The sequence below is a fragment of the Columba livia genome, chromosome 20, assembly GCF_036013475.1.
Source record: "Columba livia isolate bColLiv1 breed racing homer chromosome 20, bColLiv1.pat.W.v2, whole genome shotgun sequence".
Taxonomy (NCBI): Eukaryota; Metazoa; Chordata; class Aves; order Columbiformes; family Columbidae; genus Columba; species Columba livia.
In genome coordinates, this window is record NC_088621.1 from 2,147,939 (window position 1) to 2,162,577 (window position 14,639).

The 14,639-nt window shown below is 43.0% G+C and overlaps 1 protein-coding gene across 15 annotated transcripts in view; it reads left to right on the plus strand.

The window, feature by feature from the left end:
* Positions 1 to 14,639, plus strand: part of BCAS3 (BCAS3 microtubule associated cell migration factor) — a 284,160-nt gene that overhangs the window by 93,635 nt on the left and 175,886 nt on the right. For all 15 annotated transcript variants that reach the window (XR_010467329.1, XR_010467330.1, XM_065036752.1 and 12 more), the window contains 3 exons: positions 5,685 to 5,809; positions 6,360 to 6,525; positions 7,562 to 7,662. Coding sequence is in view for 13 of the 15 variants with exons in the window: in XM_065036752.1 (XP_064892824.1) it covers positions 5,685 to 5,809; positions 6,360 to 6,525; positions 7,562 to 7,662 (392 nt within the window). In the remaining 2 variants the exon portion in view is untranslated. The remainder of the gene's footprint in view (positions 1 to 5,684; positions 5,810 to 6,359; positions 6,526 to 7,561; positions 7,663 to 14,639) is intronic.

Consider the following 14,639-nt stretch of genomic DNA (forward strand, 5'->3'; position numbering starts at 1 on the left):
GCAGCAAGAATGGAAGAAGTTTGGGCATCTTGCAACTTGGAAAATGTAGAAACTTTCAGCTAGGAGATATAGATAGATAGATAGATAGATAGATAGATAGATATTTTTTATTAGTAGTTGTTGTTGGGGGGGTTGTGTGTGGCTTTTGTGTTGTTTTGTTGGGGTTTTGTTTGTTTGGTTTTAATTTTAAGTCTAGCTAAGACACTTGTTAGCAATATCTACCCATATCTGTTAGAATATTTGTGTGTGGCTCTTGTTCCTACCACTCACAGTTTGTTCCCCATGTATCACCCCTGTGTCTCTGTCTGCAGCAGAAGGAACGTCCTGGGAGCTCCATTAGGACACAGGGTTGTTAAGCAGGAGCTAAACCAAAGCTGGGAAAAGCAAAGGCACTAAATGTAACCCTAAAGAAAAGAAGGTGACGGTGCCTTATTCCTAGAAAATACCTGTTCACTGCAGTAGTTCTCAGAACATTTCTAGATGTATTTTACACAGCACTTGGGAATTTCATGATCTAAGAACAGCAAGGGCACTGGATGGAGAGTTTTGCAAATGGGTTTTGTCTTAGAAATGGACGTGTCGGTCTCTGCACGGAGCAGCGGAGACGCTTGTCAACCAGAAATGGTTTTCGATTGAGACAAGATTAAAAGGCTTAGATTAAAGAGGAGAATATACGAAATAGACTCAAAAATTGTTGCCTGTCTTTCACAAGACTCTTTTGTGGTTTGTTTAGTGCCAGTGCTCAGAAATATGGGCTTTGCTGGCCCGCAGAGAAATGCAGATAAAAAACACGCTTTGGGTGGGGGAAGAAATCATGTTGTTTCCATTAAGGTCTTAATGAGACCTAAAATTGTGTAAACAAAATGAATGGAGATTTGACAGTTGCTGTCTGGTGAATAAAGGATCCTACCATTGCCTCTCCTGCCTTTTCTTGCTGTTTTCATCATTTGGCAACTGGAAACATGCCTTTGTTTTCTTTAAGGCACGGTGATAAATTGATTGAAATTTATGTATTTTGAGGCAGATATACTTTTTCAGTAATTGCCTGTGCAATTGCAAATTCCATGCAGTATTTTTCTCTTGCTGCTGCTTATGTAGTCTCGATGAAACTTTTACCTTCAGCAATCATCTGTGTTTCCATTTCGGTGGGTTTAGCTGTGGAGTTGTGGATAAGGGCTTTAGGGTTTGTGAATCTGATGGATTTGAAGCCTCTTTGTTGGGAATATAAAATCACTGTGTGATTCTCAGACTGCATTTTCTTCTTTCTTTTGCTCCCACCACTTTTTGTGCCATTTCAGTGGAAAATGTTTATGTCTGTTTTTCTTTGGACACGTATATATCTGCATCGCAGTGCTCCTCCATTTATAATGGAAATAATCCTCCAAAATTCTGGTAGAATAGTTAATTCATATCAGCAACACACATTTCCCCAAGTATGGTGGTATTTGGCTTTAACTTGACTTTAGTGGGTGACATTGTCATTCCCTTCAGCTGGGGAAGATGAATGTCAGCGGTTGGTAACAAATGACGTGAATATTGGCTTCAGTTGAGGTGCAGAACAAGAACTATGTCATTAAAAGGGGTTTTAATTACTACTGTAGTCCTGCCATAGATACAGATACAACTGGGATGAAAATACAGCTGGGTGTCCTGGAGTCGTTGGTGCAGTTACACAGTTGGGATACCCAGCCGGGAAGGAGAACGCTACTCTTTATCCCACTTGGCTCTCAAATCCAGAGCTGTTGTTTCTCATGGGGGACAGAAATCCTAAGGGTGGGTGTTCTGGTTCCATTAGCATCACTTGCTTGGTTTCAGTGTTGATTCCCACAGCCCTGCAGTTCATCCTGCATCGCAACCCCTTCCAGTGAAAATATGTGACAATCTTGAAAGTTAGCATGTTGTGAAGATTCTTTCAAATTAAACGTTTTTAAAAGTGAGGCCAAATGCGCTTTAATTTCAATTCTTGGAATAATTTATGAAGTGCTGACAGGCTAAGAGCAAGTAAAGAGCAGGAGTTCGTAGCAGAAACAAGTCATTCAGCACCTGCCTTCAGCATTATTGTTTTGTTATCATTTATAAAGCTGAGAGGGTGTTTGCATCTACAGAATAATGAGGATTTATAGTTTTCACGTTGTTAAAATATCACAATGGCATGACAATATATTTTCTTAATGGCATTACTGTTACTGAAAATAAGTGGGCTTTGGAGGTTTCCTGAAAGAAACAAAGTTGAGTTGGAATGTATTGATGAAAACTCGGGGCTGAAGTAAAATGGTGGTAAAATGAAAGATTCCTGAGTTACAATGGTTGCCAGAATAGACTTGTTGACATCTCAGCAGTTTTTGCAGAACTATGTCTAAACCAATATCATGTGCTAGTCTTTTTTTTTTTTTTTAATTTGTCTTGATTAAGTTCAACCACATGAGTAATCTTGTTTTCCAAGGTCTGCTCTTGCTGGCTATGAAACATCATTCCTGAAGGGCAAATGTTTTGGCACTGAAACCAACATTTCAATGCATCCCTGCAAGATGTACACCTTAAAGACATGGTGTGAATACAACGTAACTTGGACCTTTTCCTCGAAGGTTGCTTAGAATTGTATTGGGTTGAGTGTAGGTCTTGGGACTAAGAGTGCGGGGAACCCCACAGAAATGTAGTGTTGTGGTTCCAGATTCTGTCGCACTTAATGGTTGAAGAAATGGCAGAGTGGTGGATGTGATGTGCCTTGACTTGAGCAAGGCATTTGACACAGTCTCCCACAGCATCCTCACAGCTGAACTGAGGGAGTGTGGTCTGGATGAGCGGGTAGTGAGGTGACTGTGAACTGGCTGAAGGGAAGAAGCCAGAGAGTCGTGGTCAATGGGGCACAGTCCAGTTGAGGCCTGGATCTAGTGCAGTGCCTCAGGGGGCAGTGCTGGGGCCTGTACTATTCAATATATTCATCAACGATTTGGACGAGGGAATAGCGTGTACTATCAGCAAGTTTGCACGTTTTTCCCCTTTTCAGCTGTTGTGCAAGCGTGGATTCCCCGAGAGCTTCAGTTCTCTTTGGTTAAATACAACCAGCGCTTGCAATGAACCTCCACAATGGAAAGCACGGCGCCAAACACACTGGGGTTTGTTTTAAGTAACAAAAAAAAAATTCTAAAGAATAAGTGGCACTTAAATACGAAAAGATACTAATCCAATGCAACAGAACCGGTGACTTCAGCCTGTGCTTGCGGAAGAGTAACTTTGAATGTTGTGACCTTGGAGCTCACATCACTCAAACCAACAAATACCTGAGCACTTCGCATCCTCCCCGGCCGTTGTCCTCACAATTCCCCCACGAGACAAAGGTCCATTTTCTGTCTTAAACCATCGTCATCAGAGTCACACAAAAAGTCAGCAGCTTTGTTAGGAACTGAGTGATCTTCACAGCCCTGACTCCATGTCAGGTGAGAGCTAAAAATAGTTATCAATACACAATTTATTACAGAACTGGTTAAAAATACTGTTTGTGTGACAGTTGGCTGTTTCAAAGTGAAAGAAAACCCTTCTGGATTTTTCTGAGCAGCTAGTAAATACTTCTGTGTATTAATATCAATTGAACTATTATAATATATTCTAACATAGCTCGTGAAGTACCACTGCAAGCAAGGTAATATATTTGTAGCCGGGAACTTTTTGGAACGTGGATTTCCGACCTGATAACCTGGAGCTGGAGTTTGAACAGTTGGATATTAAGTGCATTGTGGTGGTTCAATATCAGAGGTACTGACTGTAAACTGCAGTTGTTTTTTTGGGATGTTCCAGCTTCTCCCGCGTGTCCAAGAGCTTCAGGACTGGTCTAAGTCCATGGAAGTTTGTCTGAGTCTTTCCATTGACTCTGAGCAGTGGGATGGAATTCCTTTCAAAAGGTTTTTGGGGTTTTTTGGGGTTTTTTCCTTCCAAACGGAAGGTGTGACCAGGGTTTGGTGCGGGTGTGATTTTTGGCTGAGCCCCCTGTGCTCCAGCGAGTCCAGCTGAGAACTGGCAGTGAACCGCGGCACAAGGTGTTGGGCAGCTCAGTTACACTTTCTGTAAATCCCCTCCAGGAACCTGGCTGAAAACTGAGTTTTTCTCCCATTTCCACAAATGAGCTCATTTCCGGTGATAGGCAGTAGTTGCCGCGTTAGGTGCGTTCAGGTGGAAGGCCATTTAAAATGTTTGAGGTTGCATGGCAGTAATGATGGAGACGGTACGTTTGTAACCACGTGTCGTATTTTCCACGTGTCCCGTAGTGTCCAGTTGTGGAAGGGACTGAGGCGTTTGAGATCAGAGCGAGTTGTGCCGTTTATTCCAGTGAGATCAGGACCGAGCTGTAAGAGACCAAACCACGGGGTTTGGAGGTGCAGGAGTTGTAGAGCAGCCCAGCTTCTAGAATAATTCTCTTTAACTTGCTTTTCTTATATTATTTTTACGTTAAGTTGGCCCATGATCTGTTCTTGCTTTAATATCCCTATTGGTTCATTCTGTCGAACCACTTCACCTGTATACAAATAATTTCTCATTAACAAAAAAAGGGTAATATGAGTTAAGTGCCATTATAATTATACATACTGTTCAAATTGCTTTCTGCTCTTTAAGAATACTTTTCTGCTGCTTAATTCCATCATGATACGTGAAATAATTGGTTAGCACATACATATATGCACTCATACTCTTAGAATTGAAGATCATTATGTAAAAATGACCGTGTTAATGTGATGGTGTAGTCACAGGCCGATATAGCGTGGAACAAGGAATTAAAAGAAGAAAAAAGGAAAGGAAGGAGAGGTAGCAAGAAAAGGAACAGTGAAATAATGTAGAGAGAGAAATACATATTAATCCAATTTAAAAGGCTGGAAAAAAGGGAATGTGGAGAAGGAGGAATCCTGTGTGAGCTTCTCAACAGCTTTTGTCATAGGGAAGGGTTGGCAGGTAACTGAGGAGACGGGCAACGCTCTGGAAACAGGTTGGAGTGGATACAAACCATCCTGTTACATATCAGGTTCTGTAAGGACAAGCACTAAATGGTGTTTAAATGAAACATAAACTGCGATTTGTGCTCCACACACTTTGTGGTGTTTCAGAGGAGGGTGGATCTGAATATCTTTTTACATGATAGCATTCCTGCTTTGTTTTAACCCGTGAGCCTGTGCATTGTTTCCCTTTCCTCGTGCCCCCGCATGTTGTTCCCTGTGTCCCTCTTGCCCGTGTCACACGTGTTCCCGAGGTTCCGATGGCACCCGGGCTGTGCTGAGTGACGGCTGATCAGCGTCACCCTCGGCTGGAGGTTTCCTTGGAAAATGCCAGAAAACATCAACCACCTAGAATGACTGACCCAGAATCTACATTTTCATTCCCAAAGGACTTCAAATTCTCAGTGTTTTTATTCACTTCAGAAGTTGTTTCTATTGAATGCAAATATTCAATATTGGGCCTCTTAAAGAGTCCAACCAATTCTCCTTTATGAGCCAGTGCTGTTGTTCAAGTTAATGAGTTCAGTAATCAAGGGGAATTTGGGGCCTGTTAGCAAGAAACACGAAAGCATCTGTAAATGCTAAATCCTATGGGAACTGCAGATATTCACCATTTCTAAACGAATGTCTTAGAATGACTACTAAGCAAGGCACATCTTAATATTTGAGAATTAACTTTCACAATTTTGTTCTTTCCTCAAGCAAATCCAAACCACCTCCCCAGATTTCACCCAGCAAGTCTGTGGGAGGAGAATTCTGCGTCGCTGCCATCTTCGGATCATCCAGGTCCTGGTTTGCAAACAATCTTGGTCTGAAAAGAGAAAAAGGTTGGTATATAACACAAACAGGAGGTGCATTTACAGTTAAATTCTCTATTTGCTCATTTTGCTGTAACTTCTGAGCTGACGATGTTTAACTATAGATTTTTGTTCCTTAAACTCAGTGATGATGATGATTTTTGGGAGTGTAGTGGGGGTATTTTTGGTAAAGAGGACAATTATAGTTAGTGAGATAAATCGTTGATCTTTTATTATGATATAATGACAGCAACCAAACGTTGATCGCTCAATCCAAAGATACTGCTTGAAGTTTCACTGAAAAAGCTGTAAGGTAAAGGTGAGACACTCAATAAAACAACTGTACAGACCTGTGTGTGGCAATGTGAACACACCTTGCTGAGAAACTCTGTTCCATTTATTCTTACAGGGGATATTCAGAGCTTTCTTGAAACAAGGGGCAAATTTTGTTCTTTGCACAATTTTCTCTGTCTCTCCAGCCCTTTTGGTTCTTTTGCCTCACGTTTCTTGACTGCAGTCACATAAAGGCAAGACATCTTTGCTGTTTCTGCAAGAAGATTTTCTTTGTGCTTGCCAACAGATCAGTCAAAGCAGTTTGTAGTGGAGTCGCTGTACATCATCAGCTGTTACGGCAGCCTGGTGGAGCACGTGTTGGAGCCGCGGCCGCTCAGCACCGCTCCCAAGATCAGCGACGACACCCCTCTGGAGATGATGACGTGCCCCAGAGCCAGCTGGACGCTGGTCAGGTACCACCTTCCTTGTACTTCATATTATTAGCATTGTTATTACAGCAAGCTTTTGTAGAATTCCATCAGCGCTTACGTGCCTGATTGGGACACAGCCATTTAAATGCTTCTGTAGACATGGAGCTACGTGGACATGCTTACAGATCAGCAGAGATCCTTACCAATCGGTGATTTTAAATGATCAGATTGTAGTTTAGCTCTTTATATAAGGACTAGAAACAATTCTTTCAATAGTGTTTAAGTACAGAATTCTGCCCTGAGACACGAGTGAGGTTTTCACGATGAAGGGTTGCGAAGAACTAGGCAAGTTATGCTGGAAGTAGCTGAAGATTGTAGTATTTCTTAAGACAGCTGAAGAAATTATTCCTGACATGTGGAAGAAAGTGAACAAAAATTGATGAGAAAGTGTTGTCAGTGCTTTTGACGTTTGAAAATATTTTTCTATCGATTTTTCTTGGCTCCTGTAGTCCTTAGTGCTGCTTATGGCGGGACTAGATTGATCAATACTTGATTTAGCAAGCTATTTAGGAATGGCCCACCCTAATTAAAATTACAGCGCAGACTTCTAGACCATTATTGTTGAAATGAGTAGCTTGTAATGGAATTGAAAATTCTAATTAGATCAAGAGCCCATGACTTTACGCAGCTTTATTTTCACAGTTTGTAAATGCTCCGTGACTTCACAGTGTGGAAGCAACACCAGTTAACAGAACAGCAAAGTTCCCCGGTTCTGTGGTGTGTTTGTATAACGTCAGCACGACCCACAGTGCTCCTAAACGCATTTACCGACTGAAGCTACAACCGCCCTCGTCATTTTTTTTGCAGTCAACAAACAAGCATTGTCTTTTCCTCGCGATCTGCGTGGTTCGGTCGTGCTGCTCAAGTGCCTGTGGTGTATGGCAGTGTTCGAACAAGCTAATTTAAATAATTACAGACATTTTGGGAGCTTGTATAGATAATTACATGTGATGACAGAAACACTGATTTACATTCTCTGTATTAGCTTAAATATTAATAGTCTTGTGTTTTACCTCAGAACTCCTCAGTGGAATGAACTGCAACCACCATTTAATGCGAACCATCCCCTGCTCCTGGCCGCGGATGCCGTGCAGTACTACCAGTATCTGCTGGCTGGCTGTAAGTAGCTGACAGCTTTTTGTCTTCTCTTACATGCACGTTTTAAGCCAAGTATGACTTTCTGACTTGGTGCATTTGTTTCAATACATGTTCTACTCCAGAACAGGGCTTCATGTAACCAGTTGTATGGGGTGTTTCAAAAAGATGGACCCTGTTTACCCAATATACTGCTTTGAAATTGGGTCCAGCTCTTTGATGCACTCTGTATTAGTAATGGTAGAGTAGCAGATATCGTTTCTGATACACATCAAAGTTGTGAGGCTGTTGTATAGCCAAATCGTGAGCGCTTGGTGGCCTTGCAAGTGTGACCCCCGAGATGCCCTTAAGCAATGTATTGCAAAGAGAGGCTGAGCAAAAGCCTTTCCATGGGTACCAGTGCTTATATACAGAGATCACATGGATCCCACATGCTATAGTCAGGTGTGGGAGTGGATCACCCAGCTCAAACACTGCACATTTCAAATGCTTTTGTGCTGAAAACTTTTTAAAGGAAGAAGAATGAGTGGTGGCTAAGTTCCGACAAAATAATGAGTTTGTATTATTTGAATTACAGTGGAGACTTTTAATTCAGGTTTTAATTCGCGTAATAGGAATTCTTTAAGACGGGTGCGGAATGTGCATGAGAGGAGAATAATAAATGCTAAAGACAAAAAATAATCTAGAGAACATAGTAAAAATGTCATTAACAGAGAAATCTGTGTCTGTCTGATCTGCTTTGAAGTTTTATTTGCCTTCTGGATTTATTCTACCTGAAGCTACTCAATGAAGCTTCTGAAAAAACGGAGTCAACCCGGGATTCGGACAAAAGAGCCCGAGACACCTGTTAGCTTCCCCCTGTTAAGCCCAGGCTGAAAGGGCATTCTCTGCCTGCGCTTACCTGCAGCACCGCGACGGGCTGGCCCGCCGCGCAGCCCGCGGTTTGATGTGCCCTCGCTGCCGTCAGGGACTTTAATTGCCAGCAAATGGCTAAATGGGGGGTGAGGGTGAATGTTACATCTGTCTGCCACGTCAGTGGTGAGAGGAGTTCTGGCGCCGGTTCAGGGTCACTATTTGTATCTGTCTATCAGAGGTAGAAAGCAGCAGTTCCTCTCCGCTCCTGTATAGCATTTCTGCCGATTGTTTGGCTCCATTAAGTGTGCAGGGGAAATAAAAGCCTGAATGACCAAGTCACAAGGGGCTATGGATAGACCCTTTCTTTGTCCACACTCGGAACATTGCATTAGGTCTCATTATCCATTTATAATAAGCGACCTTTGCCCCCCGGGTCATTGAAAAATCCTCAGTGTGCTTTTTAGCACAGAGTACCTCTGTCAGCAGACGGGCAGAACAATGAAACGTCTGGCGCTCCGCTCGGAGGGCTGGATGGGCAGGTTTTCATAAATCCGCGCTTTGATGCCAAAACCCAGGACCAAAATCTTCCTTAGTCTCTGAAAAGTGTAAAGTAGACCCAGTGAGTCCCTGTGACGAAAAGAGAATATTCGAAAAACACCACACTTAGTTATTTACACACAGTTCAGCTTTTAAGATTTTTTTAAGGAATCTTAAAGTTACGTTCACAGCTAATAAGGAAGTAACAAGGAACCATTGTTCCAGGGAATATTTTGTACAACAAGTGGCCACGACCTTTATCCCAAGGGCGTTTGTGAGTGGATTAGCACAGCTGTTTCCTTGCTGTGGGGTCAGCTGGGACATCTGCTGCCCAAACCTGCATCCCAGGATGCGCTCGGGCCCACCTGAGCGCTGCATCGCGGCCGGGGCGGAGAGTGGAGGGAGTGGGCAGGGAGAGATTTGGACCTTGCTGTAAATTCGTGGCTTTGCAGTGAACTTCTGTGTTAAATTCCTCAACCTGCTGGCCTGCGGGAAGCCTCGCTGAACTCCTCACGACTCTTAGAAGCCTTTTGCAGTTGGTCAGAGTGCAAATAACCAGTCCCGAAAATCTCCTCAACTTCTGACAGAGCAGATTTCACACTTGCTTTTGGTTTATTTACTTATTATTTTTTTAAAGCCTGGATGTATTACAGTCCTCAGGTCTTCTAGTGGGTGTGAGGTGCTGGATGTTTCTCTCCTACCCTCCTCAGATTTTATACATAACCTTTTACCTTATTTGTGTCTCTACTATCCCCTCTTTATTTGCTTGTGTTCTGAGCAGCTCCTAAATCTAATCACAACAGAGGAGGGAAATGCTATCTGTGTATCCCATAAGGTAAATACCATCCCCTGGTGTAACTCGGCTGCCGGTGGAGCAAAGCTGAGCCGGGCACTTGAAATTGGACCAAAAACTGCCCAAAAAAAGGTAATGAATAAATGAGAAGTGATTTCTCTCCTCTGGCTCTGGAAAGGGCACCTTCACGTTCCAGGCAAGAGTTTTGGCTCATCAGGACCAATTTTATGGAGAGGACCTGCAGTTGTCAGAAGTGGGCAAGGGACAAGAATTAATATATTAACTGGTATGCAGTACTCTTTGACAAATTGCTTACTAAATACATCAAAATTGATTGGACATTCCATGTTTAAATTGACAAATGACTGCATTAGGGGAAGGAGGGAAATCCATTAATTACAGCTGCCCTCAACCGTAGGAAATGTAATTGTATAAATATAGATTTTGTTAAAACAAAAGTCTCTACTTTACTGTAGTGTTGCTGGTAAGTGTACTTGCACCTCTTTGCTATTAAACCTCCAATAGGAGGTTTTGAAGACAGATCTTTGCAACTGGCTTTAAATAATCAAAGGCCATTTGTGTGTTGTTCGAAGGAATGATGCAGTGTTCCTGTATCCCACTCCGACTGCTTCTGGAAATGGTTCCTCCCTCCGAAAAATGGACACGCAGCTGAGGCTTCTGCTGTCTCATTAATTGTTTATTCTAAATGCACCGTAATTCATACTCCATGATGCTAGAATTCGAACCAGTACTCCGTATTCCCGTCCTTTGTTCCTGTACTGGTTTCCAAGCAACACTCGCAGGGCTGTTACTTATTTCTGAGTAAGAATTTGCACTTGAGTTAGACCTGAAGATATAATCAGTTCTATAGACTTCATTAAGGGATTCTTGAATAGATTAAGCTCTGTATTTATAGCTGCCTTTGACTTTTGGCTGTTACAACAGATTTTCGTTTCTGGACCAACATGTACATATCTTGCGTTTCACTGAAAATGGCTTTTGTTAGGAGTCAAACACAGTAACTATTCATTGTCTTCAAAGGGAGGGGGTTGGCCTTTCCTCGCTGTTTGTTTGGGCTGAACGATAACACAATTTATACAGCTAATCTCTGCAGCTCTGACATCATGTTTGCGCTTCCCGCTCCCTCCAATGACCGCGCTGCACCCCGAGCGAGACTTTTGTCTCTGAGCAACATTGCGGTTCTTTATGGCCGATTTTATATTCCGTTCCGACATTCCATCGTTGGAAGCAAAAATTCCAGACATAGAGCTGGTGAACATTGTGCAGTGGGAAGCAGCAGTGAGTGTATTAAATAATTGCGTGAATATGAAGACAGATACTATGAAAAACAAGCTGTTATGCATGTAATCATAGCCCAGGTGCTGTCGTACTAGTTACCCCGAGCACACAGTGAGGACTCTGATCGGTCTGCTCTGCAAACCTTGTTCCATGTGTGGAGCAGCGCGGTGCTGGTCTAGAAATGGGCTAATCAACCGGGACTGATAATTACATTTACTGTTCTACCACTTTTCAGCCTTCTACCTCAGTTTTTCTTCTTGCACTCTTTTGTGGCTGCAAATTTAATGCTGCATATTTAATATTTTCACTCTATGAACGGATATACATCACGGTATGTACCCCGCTATATCCATAGCTATAGTGTGTGTGCCTGGAGCCTGTTCTGTGGGGCAAGAGCTGCAGTTGCTGTGGGTATGTTCAATGTCTATCACAACGGAGCTTGATTCCAAATAATAAAACTGATCAAAACCAGAGCCCGTTCTGTAACAATTACTCTCTCGTGTAGTTACGAGGTGTTCAAAGCCTTTGTGCTCTGGTTCTGTGGCATCTCCGCGTGGCCGCGCTCAGACGCGCTTTGCAGCGGTTTCAGCACTTTGTGCTCCCAGTTGCCCATTGCTGTGGCTGTGCTGGGCTTTACTGGTTCTGCAGCAGCACTGGCAGCACTTAGAGCAAAGCTGCCCAGTTTAAGCTAATCTCCCGATGCAGACTATCTAAGCAGAGCTCTCTGGCCTTACCCTGAGATGAGCTGCCATGCTGTGAAGCCTGGAGAGGAGTTGGGACAAGCCGTGGTGTGCGGGTTAACGTTTTAATCTGCCATCGTTTTTATGTGCTGATCATATGAACGCGGCCTAAACTACCGGCCTTTCAGATGTACCTGTGAGCCACCGGTGAGGGCTTTTCCACAGAATTGTGTCGATTCACTGTTATGGGCTTAAAACTGCAGGAAAGTTCCCACCATTCGTGCGAAGTCGGGCGATGGAGCCGGGTGATCCGTGGGACAGCACACGGGGCAGCAGCTCCGTCCCCACCGAGCAGGTGCAAAACCAGCCTTTGGGTAGAGTCCCTGTCACCAGACACGTCACGTTTCAATGATTCCATCAGGTTTTTTCGCCCCTATTCTCAGCAAGAGTCTTACAGCCAACCCTCTGTTAGTTGTTAGTGCGATGCGCTTCAAGACGGGAAGCTGTGCTTTGTTGTTATTTGGGTGTTTTGTATACGACCAGCACACAGCTGAGATTCCCTCCACTTACTTGGGTACATATATTTAACCTTATTGTCCAGACGGCAATTTTTAAATATGTTTCCTAGATTCTCAACTTGCCATTATTCTTTTCACTTCAGATTGCCTCTAGCTAGGGTGGCGCTCTCTTGAAATTCTACTTCATTAGTGCCTTCTAATAAAAAAATGCAACCTACTTTTTAAACGAACTTCCTGGGTCTCTGCATCACTAGTTTCAAAGGAGTTAGATGTGTAGATGTCATTTAAAAATCCAGATCCTTTGGGAATGATTGTTTAAAACTGTAGCAGATCTTAAAAAATATATATATATTATATATTTTGATTACAGTTTAAAAATTTCAAGTGAAACTGATTCCACGCGTGCGTTTCTCTTACAGAATTGTTGTGTGCATTTGGGGTTTGCTGGCAATAGTCACAAACAGTGAAAATGGCATTTTCAGGTTTGCTTGTTACACTCGGAGGCGTAACAGATCGCAAGCTCATCTGGATCACCTTCCTTTCCAGAAAAGATGTTTCGACTGGAATTGTAGTTCATGGTCTTTTTAAAGCGAAAACTGAAGTTTCCCTAAAAGTGGAACGTGCGCTTTGTGCTGCCTCCGGGAGCCGGGACACGGTGGGCAAGGGAAGCAGATGGAATTTCTGGTTGGGGTGAAGTGCTGCATCATTGCACACCAGCACTGGAGTAAATCATGCTGCGTTATTCAGCCATAATTGGTGTTTGTGGAATAATATAGACGAGGTGGATAAAAATTAACTCTGTGAGGTACGTTGGATGCTGCCAATGTGTGTTAAGTTCTCAATGCAAATATACACCTGGGCATGTGCGCGGCTTTGTCAGATTACCGAGCACTTGCCCATCTTAATCCATATTTTATAAACTAAATGCTGGAAACAGCACCGCATATAGGAATTAAAACACTTTCAGATGTGTACAAACAACAATAATGAACAAGGGCACATGCTGAAATAGTTCTTTACTATGCTTACATGGTCATCTGGAACTTCTTAGAGAGGGGTCCATCAACACGAAGGGGTCAGTTTTCAAAGCAGTGTACAGGGATTTAGCCGCGCGACTCCTATTGACGTTAATGGGAGTCAAACGGGTAAATCCCCACGCACCGCTTTGAAAATTTACTACTAAGCCTCTTGACTTCTCACTACATACTTTGATTGTAACAGTAATCCATGGTTAACATAATTTTCCCGACAATAATGTCAAACATACTTTTGAAGTCAGTGAATTATAGAAATAGTTACCTCTTCCTTAATTCTTTAAAGATGGCCATCAGATGGATTTCGCCATAGGTTCGTGCAGTTGAAATTATTCTTTAACTCAGGAAAGAATAGATACGTTGTCCTTTGGTGCAGAACCAAGAGCCTGCTCCCAGTCTGAGTGTTAAAACAGCCTTAAATACTCAGTATGGTGAGTAAAACCAGGTTCCAGCTCTCCCCAGCGTTAACTGGTTTAACTTGACTGGTTTCTTATGGGAGCTTTAGAGAGTGCAGCGCGGTGAACATCTCCTGCTCTTGCAGCCATCGGAGATGGGGAAAATCTACAGAGAACTCACATCCCGATTACAGACATACCTATTCCTTTAAGATTTAAGTGCTGATACAGAGAACGGATGGTCTATAAAGCACCTAATAAACTGTGGGCAATATACAAATAATGAATGAATAAATCTGTAAGTCAGTTGGTGGTGTGAAATAACTGTTAGGCTGGATAAACTCCTGGTTTACGGGGTTTTTTAAGCTTAATTTTATGACGTTTATGTATATAAGAATCTCAGAAAGCCCTAACGGGGAAAAATGAGTGGGGAGAAGTTCTGGGTGAAAGAAGATATTTGAATTTACATGGCATGACCCTGCAGAGCTTTACGGGCTGAAACACGCATAAAAACCAGAACTTTGTTCAGTGACATGTACCCACAAGTAAAAATACATAGAGCATACCACCAAACTGCAAACAGTTTATTTTGAACAGCGCTCCGTCTGAAAGGAAAACCTGGTCTTGGCTTTATTGTTAAGCTGGAGCAGAGGCAGAGCCGGAGGCACCGACCTGCACAGGAGCTTTAGGGGTAGAATTCCCTGAGCAGCTGTTGGGCCTGAGCTCGGTGGCAGATCCAGCTGTGCGATACCCAACCCCGGCTCTGCCGACGCGCCAGCACGTCCATCTGATGGAAAACAAGGAGAACCTGTTGAGTTTGAAGCCATCGCCTTAGACCTGAACCAGAACGGGCACGTTCTGCTTGTGGTGGGTAATGCGCCGCAACGAAC